Consider the following 18,474-nt stretch of genomic DNA (forward strand, 5'->3'; position numbering starts at 1 on the left):
TTTCTCATGGTGTCGCTATTGTTCTTACATGCAAATTTTAGAAAGTGTGAGCTAGTCTCATAAGCGTGATCTCCAGATACCACGTGTGCAAAGTATATGGCAGGAGATCAGACTTTGTTTATTTCAATCAGACTTCCCTCACTATGTACCAGCCCATCTAGCTCCTGTCTTCACAGCAAACACTGTTCCCTGCTTCCTTTGCCTCAGACCACCTTCAAGTTCAGCATGCCACGTCAAACTCCGTACCCCACATCTCGTCCCGCGGCCAACGCTCCGCTGGAAGCGAAGAAGCCCAGCTTTGAGACCCCGGAGAGGACGAGGAGGAAAGAGGCGGAGCAGGTCCAGAAGAAGGGTGACGACGGGGGCGCGGTAGGGGGCATCAAGGTTGCCAAGGAGCTGAAGACCGGTAGCTGTCTAGAAGCTTTTGGCATCAGTGAGTGCTTTGAATGAAGGAAAGACGGAAAAATTGCATTGTGTCGGCACGAGCAGCCCTGAATTTCTGGCCCAAACACAGCTTTCACAAAACATTACCAGTAGATTACTAGTGAGGGAGAATCCCTGTTCTTCATTTTAGATCTGCCCTCTGGATCCACAAGTAGGAATTGAAAAATGTTTTTTGAATCATCTCGTCATTTTGATGGCTTTGAGAATTTCAAATGAGTATAAGATTCTAGAGGAGATTCTCTCCTCATATTTTAGATATTGATAAAGTTCATTGACATCAGTGAATTTGCATCCATCTAGCAGTGTAGAATACTGAGGTACTGTATACGCCGTTATTTTCGCGAATTTCGCGAGCTTTGGGCTGATCGCGAAATTAAAGACACGCGAAAATATTACCCTGTCATACCTTATGTGCAAATTTATGGCAAAATGCATCCAACGCTGGTTGGACCAGAACGCGGCTGTTACATCGGCCAGTACATACACATACTGTATTACTAGTACGTACGCTACGGTGTGACCGATTGTGGAAGTGCAGTATGCTAAACGTGCATTAAAATGTGCAATCTCCGTGCTTCGTTACCCTACGCAAACGAACACCGGCTCGACGTGGTTGGGTACACGGGTGAGGCCTAGGGATGCATGTAGCCCGACCAGACGCCGTGTGCGCAGGGCCGTGCAGATGCCATGCGCAGCTAGGTGTAGCTAGCGCAATACTAAACTTGTATACAGCGATACACACAGGATGCGCATGTAAAACTTTCGCTAGCGCAGCTCTGAAACTTTGTCGTCTATTTGTTGCAACATTTGGTAGGTACTGAGTACTCGTGAATGCCGTAATTGTTTCATTTTATAAATCTTCTACTATGTCGTTTCTATTTTCATGTTTGGGAAGTCACAATGCAAATGGAAAAACGTTACGAGTACGTTGGCAAGTGTTTGAACGTGTTTCTCGGGCTTGGCAGTAGACCCTACTACTATTATCAATCGCGAATTTAACAACACATGAAAATGCCACTGATACCGTGATTCGTGAAAATATCTGTACGCGAAAATATTGGCGTATACAGTATTGCAAATTTTTGTGCATTCATTTATATGGTTGGAAACTTGAAAAGGCCATTCTTGATATTTGTCTGCTTCTGTGATTATCAGCAGCGTATTTAAATTTATTTTGTCCTTTGTGTTCTTGCTTGCAGTGCCCACAAAGAATGGTCCCATTCCCTCTTCAAGTTCAATGGTAAGTGTGTTCTGAGTTTTATCATTTCAAGTTATAGAGATGTTAACCTTGGGGCCAAGAAGTGCCATTCCTGAGACATGCTGAAATACTGTTTTGAGAGATGTTTTCTTCAGCATAGATTTTTGAATTTGAGAGTCTTTATTACATTGTATTCATGACTTGAAGGAACTGTACAGTATTGGTTGAGGTGGGGATTCATGTTTTGAACATTCCAAAATGAGATAATGAGAAACCTCTTATGAAATATGAAAGAGCATGTAATTTTAAGAAGGATTCAACATTAATTTGACGAAAATTAGTTTTCAATTGGCTGAGATATCCAAAAAAGTGATAATAAAAGGCGACAGGCCATGCCTTTTATTAGGATCTCTTTGTTTCACCTTGTTTTTGGACATCTCAGCCATTTCAAAACCGATTTTCATCAAATAAATTTTTGATACCCCTTAGAATTGCATGCTCTTTGGCATCTCATTGAGTGGTTTCTTAATATCTCGTAGAATGTTAAAAGCTAAATCCTCACCTCGACCAGAACTGTACACACCCTTTAATCATGTAAAATATATGTTATTACTTACACCTGCAATTTGCCTGTTTGCTTTTAAGATGTCATGGTTTCTTCAATGAATTATGAGCAGTTTGGTCAGGTATACGTAACATTATCCACTGGAGTTGGCAGCAGCACATTTTCTCTGCCTGTGTGTGCACTGATAATTTTTGTAACAAAAACTCTACCTCATTTTACTTGCTTATTTTCAAATAAATTGCAAACGATGAAAGAGCGAATGCAGGGGATCACAAACATGTGACTCATTTGACTGCTTTGAGGTATTTGAGAACTTTTGTGATGTTTTTGTTGTTTGTGTCTGGTATATATGCTGGGAGGTCAAAGAAGGTCATTTCTACCACACCTGCCTCCATTCCCAAAAAATGCTGACATGAATGTCTTGTGATGCATACTTGAGTGTGTGGTATCCATGTAGTCCCATTCGCTAACTTGTGTTTTCTGTGGCTTTTCTCAGCAAATTTACAAATCAGCTTACTCTTGTCTAAATCTATAGCTCATTTTCAAAATTTACTTGTTATCCACTTTGTTGCTCTGTTGTCGTAGAGGGTCCTATCCTGTCAATACACCAGGCAATTGTCATCACAAGAAAATTGTAGTCACCTCTTGGATGAAGGTCAAACAGCAGTGTAAACCGTATGTGTAGTTCCTTAAATTATGCTTTCACAAACTCATGTGTAAGCTTCATATATCCTTAGGTAATTGAGATGCTGTATTTCATGGAGGCCTTGTTCATAACAATTGATTGCATAATTGACTCTTTGTGCTGAATGTGACAGGTTCAAGTCAAGGTGCTAAATTCTGCTGTGGACAATGGACCGTTGAGCAGTGGCAGCATAGAGAAATCTGGTGCCAGTATACTCAAGAAGGCTCCTTCAGAACTGTCAAACTCTGTGCTAGATGCACATAAGCCACCAGCAGACTCTTGGGAGTGCGATACATGCATGCTTATAAATAAGCCAGACATTGATAACTGCCCAGCATGTGTAACGCCACGGCCCGGTGCAAAGCCATCGAACAAAACTTCTTTTACCTTTGGACAGAGCAACACAGAGCAGAAGACAGTTGCATCAGCTAGCTCTAAGTCGGCTCCCCTGTTCAACAGCTTGGGGGACAAATTAAGGGAACAGTCACAAAAGTTGGAAGGTGGTGTGTGTATGGTCGACTCGGGGTCGACCTCGAGTCTAAGTGCAACGAAGTCAGCCCCAAAAGTCAACGCGCTCCTGGAGAAGTCCGAGGCGGGTAACGCCGTATCGGCGGCGAAACCGATCACCAACTCGTTAGCGGACCGCTTCAAGGCGGCACCCGGGGAGTGGGAGTGTGACACATGCATGATACGCAACAAGGCCACCATTCTCAAGTGTATGGCATGCGACAGCCCCAAACCAGGAAGCCAGCCAGCGCTGAGTGCTCCCCCAAGTGAGTGTCCTGTAGAGAAAATCCACTCAAAAACTTTATTAGTATGATAAGAAAGAGGGAGGATAATCCATGCAGAACAGTGCAGAAATTATCAAAATTAGACAAGAAATAAGGAAGTTATGATATTCTTACATTTTTACATTTTTCGGAAAACACTCCTTGACAAGTCGTTATGAATATACAAATCGTTAAGTTGATGATTTCATGCTCTCACAATATCTTATTCGTTTGATATACAGAAATGACAAAAATCTCCTATTTCAGCCCTTTAAATGTAAAGCTTCCCTTAACCCTAACTAGGCCCTAAATAAATAACCCTAACCCCTAACCCCCCCCCCCTTGACGTTTCGCGCTATGTATCGCTATCGCGAGAAGCTCTCGCCGCGACGTTTCATGACTTTTTTCTTTCGAGTCTCCCGCTTCTTTTGACACCAAATTTGCGATGCCCGGGTGTGCGGTTCCGAAGTTGCGCATAAATATGCACGTGCATGTCAGACCAAAAATTGCTAAAAAACATGAATTTGTGTACAATTTCAATGCAAACTATGTTTACAGGCAAATTTCATAAAAGCATGATTATTTTGGGGGTTTATGGATTAAAATCAATTAATAATGCATTTTCTTGTTCGGAACAATGTCACGCACAAATTTCATTGAAAAAACAATGGAAAACATAAAGTCGAAAAAACAGAAATACATAAATTCAAAAAACAATAAAATACTTAGGAAATTTTTTCTGATTGTGCAATTTTTTTCTCTTACATTTGCTAAGGACACTAAAAAGAATATTTACACCAAAAATGTGCCTGTTTTGAGCTTTATTTAGTGATTTATACCAAATTGTCTGATTTCATGCATCATTATGCATAAATTAGCATAATTTAGTGTAAATGATAATTTTTGAAAAAATTAACTTCATGGTACTTTAGATTACATCATAGGCAATGCATGTGCCAATTTTCGTCGCGATCGCGCTGTCGACGGCCGAGATCCGGAGGGGGGGCCTGGGAGGCCCCCCCCCCCCCCCCCCCCCCCCCCCCCGGCTCTATCATCTACCTAAATAGCCCGGCCTAGTTAGGGTTAAATGCGCCCAAAATAAAAAAAATATTTAAAAAAATTTCCCCCCCCAAAAAAAAAAATGTTCCCTTTGGTATATCTAAATCTGAATCCTCTATCTAAATCAAATTAAACCATCTTTTGAAAGCAATTCAGATACAAAAGATATTATTTGATTTGTTTGGATAGACTAAGTGCTTTTCACAGGTAAAGGTAGTTCAGAAATTAAGGTTTCATGTTAATAGATACTTTGAATCAATCTGAACCTCTGCATTAAGGCAATGTTGATTCATTCTTTGAAAATGCATAACACGTGATTCACCCATCTCTTCACAGCGTCGTCAGTCAAGTTTGGAAGTACCTCTTTGAGTAACGGAGAAACGTCAGGTGCCTTTAAGTTTGGAAGTACCACAACCTCCAGTTCGTTGAACGCAAATCTGAACAATGCCGGCAGCAAGGACACTGCTCAAAGTGGTGCTTTTAAATTGCCAGCGGGTTTGAGTTTAGGGTCGAGTTCAAAGCCGGCGAGTCTAAATGGTATAGGGAACGCATCATCAGAAGGTGGCTTTAAGCTGCCTACAAACTTTTCTTTCTCAAAGCCAACAGACAGCTCATCATCATTAGCCAAGAAATCTGACCAGGAAGGTAGCAGTGGAGGTACAGTTACATCTACCCCCAATCATTCAAAGCAGGATAAATCTAGTACCACAGGAGACAGCGTTGTGTTGGGAGGCTTCAAATTTGGGGCCAGTACAGAATCAAAGACTGCAGGGCAAAGCTTACAGTTTGGCACTGGTGCTGGTGCAGAAACAAAGACTGCGGACGGTGGTTTCAAGTTTTCCGCCAGCACGGAATCAAAGCCGGCCGGCGATGGCTTCAAGTTCGGTGCTGGCACCGCAACTGGCGGCTTCAAATTTGGACAGAGCGACAGCGCCAAATCGGAGAAGACAAACAGCATTGCCACTGGTGGCGGTTTTAAGTTTGGACAGAGCGCAGCCACTGTGGGGCAAACCACTGTGGAGAAGGACGGTCCTCCTCCCAATGTCAATATTTTCCAGTCGAAAACAGAGGAGGATGGTCCACCATCCAAGACATTTGCCTTCGGGGCGCCTGCAGAGAAGAAGGAGGGGAAAAAGGCGGACACCGCTGCACCATCATTTAATTTCGGTGGGGCACCAAGCAGCACCAAGCCAAGTTCTGCACCTTTCCAGTTCGGAGCTGGAGCTGGCACAACAACAACTACCCTCAATGCAAGCAAGCCACAGGATGCTTCCGCAGGCACTGGCAAGAGCCAGCCATTTACGTTTGGTGGCACTGCAACAAGTGTCGGCCCCTCATCAACGGCCAGCTTCTCCTTCGGTGGCGCCAGCAAAGCTGACCAGGCGGCACCGGCAAGCACTGGCGGCATGCCGCCCTTCACCTTTGGCGAGCAGAAATCAACCACGGCACCGCAGGCAGCGGCGCCGGGCTTCAGCTTCACCGCTAAGAGCCAGGAGCCGACCAGCACGCCGGGCACTGCGCTGTTCGGACAGACCTCACAACCTGCAGCGACGGCTGCTGCTGCTTCTGGTACATCAGCAATCACCTTTGGCACAGGCGTGTCAACAACGAAGGCTGGCGACACGGGGAAGGCAGCCACATTCACCTTTGGCAGCCAGAACCACAATAATAATCAAGGTGAGTACCAGATAACCCTTGGTCTGTGTGTTGACTGTGAGTTATAATCATGTTGTGTTTAGTCAAAGAAAGCCCAAGCACACTAATCTATTCCACACCAAGTCTGAAGAAAAGTTATTTAATACAAATTAGCCACAGAGTGTTGGGATCACGGCATCTCTTATAGTTTTGCATTCATGGACTGCTCTTCTTATCTGCATTGTGTTTTATTCCATGTGTGTTTCTTGTCTGAGGTGTCTAGTAGTTGTTGAACAAGTTGCTTTGAACAGTAGTCGTTTTCATGGGCAATTTGAGGTTCAGTAGTCTGAATATGGTTTGATCAATTTGTGGTGTAACATGTCATGTCATCCATAAGTCACTTTCCGTGCAATAGCAATGGGGGGGGGGGGGGGGGAGGTGGAAAATAAAAGAAGTTATGACTATGGTAGCAACTGGCTATTTGAACGTTGGAAATTCTGAAAAGTAGTGCCAAAGCTTTGGAGATATATACACTGTTGTGTGTTTTCTCAGTTCACCCTTTTTCAATGGTTTGATATAATGAAAATGGTTAAAAAGCATGCACAATCGCGTATTTCAAGTGTCTTCCATGTCTCACAAACATCAGCATTGTCCTGCTGGTTGCTGCTAATGATTATGATATCAGTGAGACCTACAATTTAGTAAATATCAACACATAAGCATGTTGGCATTAATGCATACCTGCTAACTATTCCCATTTAGCAGGGACATTCCTATTTCTTTGGGAAAGAAAAATCAAGCTTTAACCTTATGGCCACAATTTTTTGTCAACACCTACTAGTAGTAATGTGTGGGAGATGGTTGAGAATCCTTTATTTTCTCCCAGTTATTCTTATTTGATAAATTTTAGGGTCGGCAGGAATGTAAATGTTCCATCAATTGAGCAGCATTACGAGAAACACTCACATTTTTCAAGAACCCCTTCCCACTCCACCACCCCCCCAGGGGGGGAGATACAGAAAAGTTTACAGATAAAAATCCATTAGATGCATTAAATGAGTAGATTGTAGATACAGCTGAATTTGCAGGATTTCTGATGGTTCGTCAGAGTATGGAAATAAGTCTCTGTATCAATGCGTGTGAGAGAACAAGAGACCCACATCAAGTTCTGTCATAAAGCCTGATGTGCCAAACTTATGATTTGTGTTTTCGGCAGGATCATCGGGATTCAGCTTTGGTGCAGCAACAACATCATCTGCCACTGGAACTTCACAGCCTGCTCCGTCGTTCAACTTCGGAAATAGTAAGAGAGAAGAGAGTGAGTTTTCTGTGTTGTCCTGAGATGTGAAAAAGGAGAGAGGGTTAGTTACAAAGGGAATTGTTCTTGATTGGAGTGGTAAAGGTCCAAATAGCAGTTATTACTCTGATTGCAGATCATGAGATCCTGCGGAGTCGCTGCATATGAATTGCATTTTACAATTGTCTCAGTTTTTGCAAAGTTTGCAAGTTGACTGGTATTCATAGAATTTACAATACCAAGATATTTTTTCCCTTAACACAAATGTTATATGAATCTTGTGTTTCTTGAAGAGGGATGGTACTATTTCTTATTCTGTTACTGCTGTGTTTGTCTCTGAATTTGACCAAATCCTCATACAAGTTCAGATTTGCAAAATACTACACTTTGCAAACTATTGCAGTACTTGGCAACCAAACCGACGACTTGCAAGGTTATAATGTGTTCTTCTCTTTCTGTCTTTGCCCCAACTTTCGACAGCTGCTATGCCATCAGCAACAACGCCATCAGGGGGCTTCTCTTTTGGATCAGCCCAAAACTCGGGTAAGTTCAGAAAGAGTCATTTCAGAAGATGTTTTCCCTCCCCACCCCTCTCTCTGTACATCTATTTATCTTTCTTTGTCTATTTATCTTCCTATCTGTCTGTCTGTCTGTCTGTCTGAATTCGTAGTACTTATTACATCTATTTGTTTGACTTACAACAACTTTATACATTAAGCCTATTTCATGTCTCTGGTTTGATTGGTAGATCTAGAGCCTTTTACAGGATCCTTGGTATGGCATTGTTGGGTGAGATTTCCCTGTAGCAGAAAAGATAAGGTTGACTCTGAACTGAATAATTACACAGGGTCAGGATGTTTTTTTTTCTGTATTTCCTTTGTTGTTTCTTTGAAATCTGCAATGGGCTTAGCAATGGCCATGACTTCTGGTCATTTATGAAGTCATTGCAATTATTTTGATTGTCATGTAAGGTGTAGAGATATTCTTTAAGCAGCTATATGTTGCCCCTTTCTTTAGTGAGCATACAAAAACAGCAAATATGTTTCCATTTTGATAGGTACATGACAGATCTGTAAATGTAAAAACATGCACATTTGACTGAGACCAGATGTTTAGTGGAACAGGGTTGTCTTGCAGTGAGTGGTAGAGAACTCCCGTGTCCATCACATTTTTTGGTGGTCTATGAATTTATTTTGATTTATTCAGCGTCTACGGGAGCTGCGATGGGTGGATTTACAGCCATCAGCAGCAACCCCAGTTCTTCACAGAGCTCCGGTTTTGGAGGCTTTGGCAGCACCGCGGCGGCCCCGGCACCCAGCTTCGGCGGTTTCAGCAGCGCCAGCAATAGCAGCAATCCGTCGCCTGCATTCGGTGCCCAGCCGTCGGCCGCTCCAGCTGCATCAACATTCAGCTTTGGCGGTGCTACCACCACCAGCGCCACCGGCAACCCTTTTGGCGGCAGTCAGGCGGCTGCCTCCCCATTTGCACAGGCAGCATCCACGCCATCCGCATCACTCTTTGGTGCCGCTAACCCAAGCTCTGGCTTCGGCAACACTTCGGGTGTCGCAAAACAGGCACCAGCATTTGGGAGTGGGACAAATGCCATGAGTAACAGCACATCAGGCTTTGGAAGTAGTACCACGAGTTCAGGGTCAGGTAAGGTTCACATTTGGAAAATACTGCACAAAAAAGGGGGAAAAGCACAAAGAGAATTTGAAGATACTGTACTTGGGTATAAAAAGATTCCTAGGCTGATTTTTGCTAACTTAGTAACTTTATGTTACTCAAAGATGCTCTTCATCCCGTAGTTAGCCATCTTTTAGGCTATCATATGTAAGAGACTGTTACTCATGAGATTTGTTAGAGAGTATACCATTATTTGTGTAGGAGATTGATTAGGAATATTAAAATAGAGACTGTTAATCTTTGATATTTACTCTTTTTAGGATTGTGAAAGCAGATAAGATTGATCTAGTGTATTGTACACAGATATGTTGACTGTTAAGTGAACTGTTTCTTTTGATTCCTCTTCTCTGTCAGGTGGCTTCCAGTTCAGCAAGCAGCAACCAACTTCCTTCCAATTTGGCACCTCCACCAACAGTGCACCGGCGGGTGCCGCCGGTGCCTTCCAATTCACCGGCAACCAGCCAAACCAGACGCCCCAGGCCACTCCGGCTGTGGCCCCCCAACCGGCCGGTGGCTTCAGTTTCTCGGCAGGACAGCCAACATCCTTCAACTTTGGAGGGAACACTCCCCAGGCTGGCGCCACGCCTTACACGTTTCAGTAAGTAGATCTCTAACCCCGTTTAAATAGCGCATTTCCAGCACTCCAGGAGTGCTCGTGAACCCCTCTGAACTCTGTATGAACAGGCAATCAGGCCTTGGAGTGCTCTGAAGTTCTGCCCCTCTTGAGGCGCTAGGCTCAGGAGTGCTTCTAAAGCGCTCTACACTCTTTAGTAAAGGACGCCAACATTCAGAGTGCTCCAGAAGTGGAATGTGGTGCACTCTGTGCATACATTTTGTATGTTAGAAGTTTCCATGCACTCGAAGGTCACCACGCCAGTTATGCCCCTCTCGGCCACTTCGCCTGTGGTCTCAGCGAGCAATGATTCTCTGCATAAAAGGAACAGAGAGGCAATAGGTCATATCGCTTCAGGAGTGCTCCTGGGACCCAACTTTGTGTATAAATGGGTTGTTTAAGCTGTAGTCTTTTTATGTGCAGTTGTCGCAAATGCCCTAAGCCTTATGAAAATGCAGTCAACCCTGCATAAGCTGAATCTACTGGGACTGCATAATAGACATTTGCCTAGCCAATATTTGAATTCCGCAATGTCATTAGCACTGCAGGGTAGTCATAATGAGTGCATGAAATTTCACAGGGATTTGTTGGATATTCTTGAATGTATGTGATCCACCTCCTTCAAGACCGAGCCATTTGGAACAGAGAAGGATGATCTCGGCAAATCCTTTACTATTCCATGTCAAGGTGGTGGTGTTGATTGCATTATCACATGAATAATTGTTGTGAGGAAGCTGCTTCAGAGTTTCGCGGTACCCGCTTATTCTCAGAAGGCATGTTGCATTTAAACTTTCCCAACATTTCTTTTTGTTCTTTTTGTTCTTTTTGTTCACAGAGCATCAGGGGCCACGAACACCAACCCATTTAGTGCCACCGGAACCCCCGGGGCTCCATCGGGACGAAAGATTAAGCGAGCAGTTCGTCGGACAACAAGGAGATGAGCTGTAGCCTCGCATTGGGCCGCTACCATTCCAGCCATTTTGGGAGAGTTTTGTTTTGTTTTGGGCTTCTTTTTTTTTTTTGTCAGAGGAACAAACCAAGTAACGGGGCTGGGCCAAGTGGATGCTATCACTGGCTGATCTACCAAGAAGTTGTGATGACAAACTTTCCAAATAGTTTTTTTTTTTCTATTTTTATTTTCCTTTATTTAAAACTTCTCAGCCTTTGAGTATGTAAAGTTGTTGCATTCCACAGACAAATGGCCCCAAGTTATTCCCATGCATTTCCAGGCTGGGCGACAGACTTTCGCGAGGTCTGTTGACCAGGAATTTGGAGGGTGCAGGCCCAGAGCAACAATGTACGGACAGGTGATGGTCCTAGTTCTGGTTTGCCCCTTTGGAGGTAAGCCTTGAAGGTCAACTAGTGGTGTCACACTCCGAGAAATGACAACTCGCCCTCCCGTTCATTCTTGGATCAAGATTTGATTGGTTTATTGTCATTTGCGACATGCCCACAAGTTTTCCATAAGCGAGTGGAAATGATTGATGCGCTGAAAAATGTTTGAGAGATCTTGTAGTCAACTGATGTAAAGGAGTGATGACACGGGATTTAAATTTTCACAACCTAGCATCCAGAAGTTATCTTCGCCAAAGGTTTGGTGAAAAGTGGACAGCCTCCAGCTCTTGAGCCAGTGTCTCTTGTATGGTTCATGTGTCAGATGAGGGCAAAGAGTTTACTGGGCATGAAGAAAAGAAATGTTTCTGAAAGCAGATACAGGGCATTATAGAAAAGCAGATACTCCTCATGTGTAATGGGGAAAAAAATGGGTATATGTCAAATTGTATTTCTGAAGACAATTTTTTTTGTTCATCTTGCTCTGCTAATTGCTAGTTTTCGTCACATGTGGGTGTGAACAACTGGATGGTGGGCTAATTTCCAACCTTTTCAGTAATGAAGTCTAGGATCTATGATCAAGCCAGCTCACACATGAGTGGGTATTCATCCTCTTCTGGTCCCTCGATGCACAACGTAGTCAGCTCGGGTCCTCTTCGCGCGCTGTCTGAATTCTTTGCTGCGGTTGGCTGTGTGAGATATTCTCGCATTTTCAGGGGGTAGTGGTGGTTCCATGTTTGGTTGGCTGTACGAGATACTCTCACGTTGACTGCGATTAATGATGGTTCCGTGTGTGCGGTATCTACATAGGGCATTACGTCGTTCTGCTGTGCCGACCCCCTTCCTGCGGTGTAATCATGAACATGTTCATTATATGTGTTGTCATTGATCAAGTAATCTTGCTCTTTAGTTGGAGTTGTAATTTGTTCAAGGGCATTAGGTTTGTTCTATCCTCCCCCTCCCCCTCCTCCCCCAACCTTTTGAAGTTGCAGTGTCTCAGTAATATACCACTTTACTTCTCACCTTCATAACAAAAGTTTAAGGCCATTTCCTTCCGTCAGCAATTCACAAGATAGAAGCAGAGCTGCCAAGTCTCCCTGATTCTGCAAGAGTCTCCCTAAAGATGTCAAAATCTGTTCATATCTGAATAAGAGAATATTAAAAATCTCCCTGATTTGGGAATTAATTTCGCCCATTGAAATGCATGTAACACACAGATACCTCCGTGATTGTTGTGTGGAATCTCCCTGATTTGGATGTGGGAATGTTGGCAGACCTGTAGAAGCCTTGGTCTGACTCGAAAGTCCTCTGCCCGCTTCATTGTTCCAGTTCAGAATGCACCTATACGTTGAGTTCATTGGCTATATCACATATTGTATAACGCCTGAAGAGATCCTTGTCATTTGATTGGTTGTTTGACATTGATTATTCGGCCCATTTCACTATGACGTCATCATCCATGCCAATGTGGCTCCATTTACCATGCAATTTTATATTGATAATAATTAATAAAACATCAAATGACAAGGATCTATTTTAGGCGTTATATAAAACAAATAATAAATGTTTTTCATTCTTGCAATGGACAGAATATTTCATTCGGTGAAAGATGAAATGTTTGGTGCCCCTCGTTGAATGGATCATTTCATCTTTCACCTCATGAAATATTCTGTCCATTGCACTCATAAACATTCATTATTTGTATAACATAATATGATATGATATATGATATGATACGATAGGATATTATTGTCTCTTCATTCATGAAAACAGAAATTTGTTTTTCACTGGTTCACAACAAAAAATACATTGTTCAAATACAATCGTGGAAACCTACATACAATATACATACAGTGGTGCACACATGCATGCATACATGCTGATGATTACCACAATCGCCATTATCAATCGTACTTCAGAACGTAATGTGTAAGCAAGTACATATGGCTCAGTTGCTTTGTTGGCCGTCTTCACAATACCTAACACTTTGCGTGCAGAGAGCAACTTGACAAGCGTCCTTTAGTTTGACGGCCGTTCGTGCCGTGAAGTGTATGGTGTGAACTGGCACAGGTAGGGTGGGTTTCTCGGCATTTCTGACCGTAGAAAATGCTGTCCACTTGTGACAAAGAGCAACTCATAACAGGGCCCCATTTCACATGCTGTTTTCTGGAAGTTTTAGAGATCAAACGACAGTTTTGAATAAAATTCACATGGTTGCTTGTGGCTGTGCTTTTGCCCTGAGGGAGAGGGAATTGGATATCATGTTGCTAGTCATGATGTTACACAATCTTGTCTGGTAGGGGGATAACTGAAGAAAGAGAAATCAGAGTTTCCTATACTGTGCCTCATGAAAGCATAACTGGCCTGATAGATGAACTTTTAGGGTGTTGCCAAAGTAGATGTTTGATCTTTTTTATTTTTGTGTGTGTGGTTTTCCTTTTTTATCGTAGCTAGTGAGATGTAGTTGTGTTAACAGTAATGCACATAGCGATGCCAACATGTTGCAAGGAACTGCTTCGGCTGGGTGGGGGTTTTGAACACTGGGAGCCATTTTTTAATTAACACAATAGCAATGTGTATTCTCAGCCTTTGCCTTTGCACAAAGTATGGTAGTTCCCCCCGGGTCCCTCAAACTGACCAGCTTTTCTAACAGTCAGTATGCAGTGGTATATTTTGGTTTGCGTTATGGGAGGTGAAGTGGAAGAATCGTCCTGCCTGACCCACAGAGCGCATGAGATGAATATTGACTTTCTGCCTTTCACATCTCCTTTCCTTTTGCTGGCTGATTTGGGAGGCCGTTTGTTTCCTTTCTGGCCACAGTCCCATCTACTGGAAATACTCGAGGGCCATTGCAATAAGGCAGTAAGTGCTTTGAAAGTATTAGCTGGCGCGTCCGCAGAGATGTCCTATCGTGTCTCGGCGATTTCCACCGGCCGAACGTGAAAATGGTGGATTTGTGCTCTTTTCACCATTGGACAATCGCTACATTTCTGCTTTTGGCTGGACGCCCGTGCCGGAACCAGTGTATTCACCATCAGTTGTGTGTTATGATGTGTCATGATCACATGTACGTATAGATTGCATGTACTTAAAGACTCTGCAATACAGTTAGAATGACAGCTTACAGTAGCTTGATGGCAACAAACTGAAAACATTTAACTACCATTCATTATTTACAAGTGGTGATATTTTCACACATCACTACGGATCCTGTTTTAAAAAACATCAGACATATATATTCATATTTTTACCATGCAGGTTCATATGTGACAGGGATATTCTATGTCATTCATCCATCCATATATATATATAAATATCAGAGTTAAGATGTCAGTAGCACCGTGGTAATCAGGTATCCCATCACTTACTGTATACGCCATGTATTTTCGCCAGTCTAAATTTCGGAACTTCGCGGTGATTTTGCGAGTGCTTAAATTCCCGATCGTGGAGTCCTGTACTGAACGGAGAAATATATACGCGTTTGTCACATTCTTAGTGTGATCAGAGTCGATATTTTCTTGTATCTTTAATTTTGTGAATAGCACCTGACTTACCAAATTCGCGAAAATAAAAACATCACGAAATATTTGGCGTATACAGTACACCACCTTAAGCACAAACCTTTGCTAGCTGGACTGTTGCCTCTTCCTGCACAAAGCAATCTTCATGAGATGCATGATGATGAGGTAAATGTACCAGTTTTGATATATTCATGGCTATGCCGCAAACAGAAACAGAAGAAACGATATGTATTTCTTGACATGGCTGCGTGCATAAAAAAGAAGGTTGTGCTGACCCATATGTAGAATGAAAATAGTACTTTTTGTAGATGTAGGATTGTATAGCCTCTTGGGACGTTCCATAAAGTTGAAACAGAATGTAGTGTTTCCCCCTCCCCCTGCCTTCCCAGTTTGTCTCATTGTTGCACTGTCAACAATGCAAAAAGAGGGGACAAATTGTTGGAGCGGTTATAAGTGCCCGAAGAAGGGCCCGACATTGGAACTGAGTGCCCTCTCATACTTGGGCAGTAGTGCTGATTTGTCTCAATCGAGGTGTGAATTTGGCTCTTGTGATATGTCCGGCTGTCTCTGCGTCCTGTTTTTCCGGCCCCCAAAGCAGCGTTGGATGTCTACTTGTGGGACTAAGGCATCGTAGAAAGGAGTGTCTGATTGCGAGAGATGGGAGTATGACTGCTTTACCATCCCATTTGGGCCAATATCTGCTGCTCCTTGACACTTTCGTTCATTGACTCTTCGGTCTATCGATTCTCCGGTGTATTGACCCTCCTCAGCTACAGCTTTTGATAACTATGTTGGAATGATGGACTGTTATGACTGTGACTGCCGTAGACTTCCAACATGGAGCGGTTTCTTCAGGGTGGACACATTTTTCATGCTATTCTGCCTCTCGACTTTAAATGTGTGATGTCGTCGGGAACATGTTTTCAGGCATTAATCTAAGTCTACTCTCAAGAGTGTGACTGCGAAATGTGTGCATTCAACGAGCAACAAGCAATGCAAGTAAGGGGCAGGCAGTGTCGTATTTGTGGTACGCCGTTCGTGGGTTTCATGTTCAATTCACACACACAAGTGCCATCTTGATGCTGGTGTGTACCCCGGAGAAAAAAAAAAATTATTCCTTGGAATGCACTTATCAGAGCTAGCAAATTCTCCAACTTTAACGTCAGCTGTGTAGGAAATCCCCAGCATTTGACAGCAGAAATACAAATTTTTGTTTATGATAAGCGGAAACAAACATTCAGGACACATCCTGTAAAACTAACCATCCATGAAATGTAATAAAGTATGGCAAGACTTTCATAAGCTATTATTATAGGTTGTTTTTTGGTGGGGGGGGGGGGGGGGGGGGGGTTGGGGGGGGGTTTTGTTGCTTTTGTGACAGGTTTTTTATTCTTTTTTTGTTTTTTGTTTTTTGGGGGGGGGGGTAGAACTTTTAGCCGAACAATAGTCAAAACGTTAATATTAGGGGAATATACTTTCATTTGTTTCAGATTTCTTTGTCTTGTTTTGCAAGTGTGTCATATATATTTTCATAGCAAAATATTTGCTATGTGTGTAAGATTGTATAAAAAGAAAAGAAATGAGAGAGAGAGAGAGAGGAGAAATTGTATTATTGTTTGTATCATGTCTTACGTGTTATGTCTTTGTTTATGTGACCAAAAGAATGATCTGCATCATTCATCCATGTGTGTTGATTGGCCGAGTCAGCCTATGATGCCTAGGGCCGCCTTTCGGTCTCCGCTCAGTAGCAGAAGAATTTTGTGTATGGTGTCGAGAATTGATTTGCTGCAGAGAAATTGTGTAGGTCAAGTGGTGTGTGCATTTGTTTCGGTTGTATTTCCTTTGTTTTTCATCGAAGCGGACAGGCACAAAAAGGGACGAAAGGAGTTTGTTTTTGTGATGAGAGTGTACCATCTGTAGTCACAGGTACATATCTAGTCTTTTTACACCCTCCCCCCCCCCCCCATATCATGGCCGTGGCATTTCCCCATGTGTTGTTTGTTTGTTTGTTCGTTTGTTTGTTTGTTATGGGAGGATTTTGGGATTTTTTAGTCCTTTAGGGAGTTCTAGAATTTTGTGGCAGCTTTCATGAAAGCTAATTTCAAACACACTACTTATCTTTTAAATTTCTGTATTGTACTTATTTGGTATCTATCCCTGTACTGCACGTACCTTTGCTGAAATGCTGAATAACATGTGAAAGATATGATAATGATAAAATTGATGCTGATAATGGTGGTAATAGTAATAACTTAATAATGATATATTTTGATTGAGAATTACTCGAAGTCGGGTCACAGAATTTCATCATTCTGATGGACGATGAGAAACCCAGTACTTCCGATGATGTCCGCTAGCTTCCGAATATGGAGTCAAGCAGGAAATATCAAAACTTTAAATCAAGTCTTAATGCCCCTTAAGCAGAGCAAATGTAAATGTAATGTCTTGCACTGCCACAAAACTCCCTCACTGCATCTGTTCACCGCATTCGCACTTTCACACATGTAGTAGATGGGCACACTCGCGTGTCATTCTGTGCCTATGGATGCACGTGAAAAGCTCATAGAAGTCGGGTTTTGTTTTTGAATTGATTACACGCGCATACGCACACACTTGTGGCGCCTTTTTATCTTGTGGCTACAGATGGATTATATAAGTGAAGTAGAGAGGTCAGATACACCAGAACCCCTCTGAGGGGATTTTGCAGGTCCCAACCCTTTATATTCTTACGCTTCTTGTTCCCAGATATGAGAAACCAGGGTGGTGTTTCATAAAGCTGTTCTTAAAGTTACAAATGACTTAAGAATGACCGGTGATCAGTTCTTATGTGCTATGCTTATCAGAATTTCAATAATTCAGCACAAGATCTGATCACCATTCGTTCGTAGGTGTTCATAACTTTAAGAACAGCTTTATGAAACACCCCCAGATATAACAAGATAATTGTGGTGTTTAGGTCCATATATAAACTTTGTATATTTTTGGTTTTTGTACCCAAATGTAGTGAAAAACTTGATATAACAAAGTAATTTTCATTGTATTTAGGTCCTCGTTAAAATGTGGTTCCCCTGAAATTTACATGAATGTACTCCTTTATCATGAATCATATGGAACTCCGTCTATCCTTGGATAGTGCCAGCATAAAAAATTGTATCTTTGTCTTTTTTTAAAGACTCCTTAGGATCGAAGAATATAATGCCATTTATCTCTCTTATCTAGCATGTTTGGAGTCGGTGTGGACTGCAAAGGGCCATGTATTGTTAAAGAATCTCTCGTTCGCTTGCTCTTCGATGTGATCAAAGGAATGATCTACCAGAGGGCATTGTTATATGTCATATTCCACATGCTGTTGTGTATCTAAAAGTCTCAAATTGTAGGCCACCAGAAGGAAATGGGGAAAAAAGAAAAAAACATTTGAAAAAAAAGGAAGATAGACAGAAAGACAGTGAAGTTGGCTAAATTATTTTTGTACCAATCTTGTCATGTTGTTCGCATAACTTTATGCCTGAAAGGTGAATTCAACATACTGAGTATAGTGAGTATTTAAAGGAAATGTACATACATTTCTATATCGGCGTATCATGATCGACACGCTTGTACATAGCGCACTGTATTGCATCGTTTGAGCCATTTCAAATTTTATTGAAGGCATCGATTAATGTTTCTATA

The 18,474-nt window shown here is 42.4% G+C and overlaps 1 protein-coding gene across 1 annotated transcript in view; it reads left to right on the top strand.

Annotated features, from left to right (window-relative positions):
* Positions 1–14,500, top strand: part of LOC139727969 (uncharacterized) — a 45,054-nt gene extending 30,554 nt beyond the window's left edge. The window contains exons 11-19 of the mRNA XM_071638943.1: positions 208–433; positions 1,644–1,684; positions 3,026–3,665; positions 5,058–6,398; positions 7,573–7,674; positions 8,134–8,196; positions 8,860–9,309; positions 9,694–9,937; positions 10,788–14,500. Of these exons, the coding sequence (XP_071495044.1) occupies positions 208–433; positions 1,644–1,684; positions 3,026–3,665; positions 5,058–6,398; positions 7,573–7,674; positions 8,134–8,196; positions 8,860–9,309; positions 9,694–9,937; positions 10,788–10,893 (3,213 nt within the window). The 3' untranslated portion in view covers positions 10,894–14,500. The remainder of the gene's footprint in view (positions 1–207; positions 434–1,643; positions 1,685–3,025; positions 3,666–5,057; positions 6,399–7,572; positions 7,675–8,133; positions 8,197–8,859; positions 9,310–9,693; positions 9,938–10,787) is intronic.
* Positions 14,501–18,474: the final 3,974 nt, after the last annotated feature.

The sequence above is a fragment of the Diadema antillarum genome, unplaced genomic scaffold (assembly GCF_040938485.1).
Source record: "Diadema antillarum isolate AM-2024a unplaced genomic scaffold, OU_Dant_1.0 scf00000018, whole genome shotgun sequence".
Lineage (NCBI taxonomy): Eukaryota > Metazoa > Echinodermata > Echinoidea > Diadematoida > Diadematidae > Diadema > Diadema antillarum.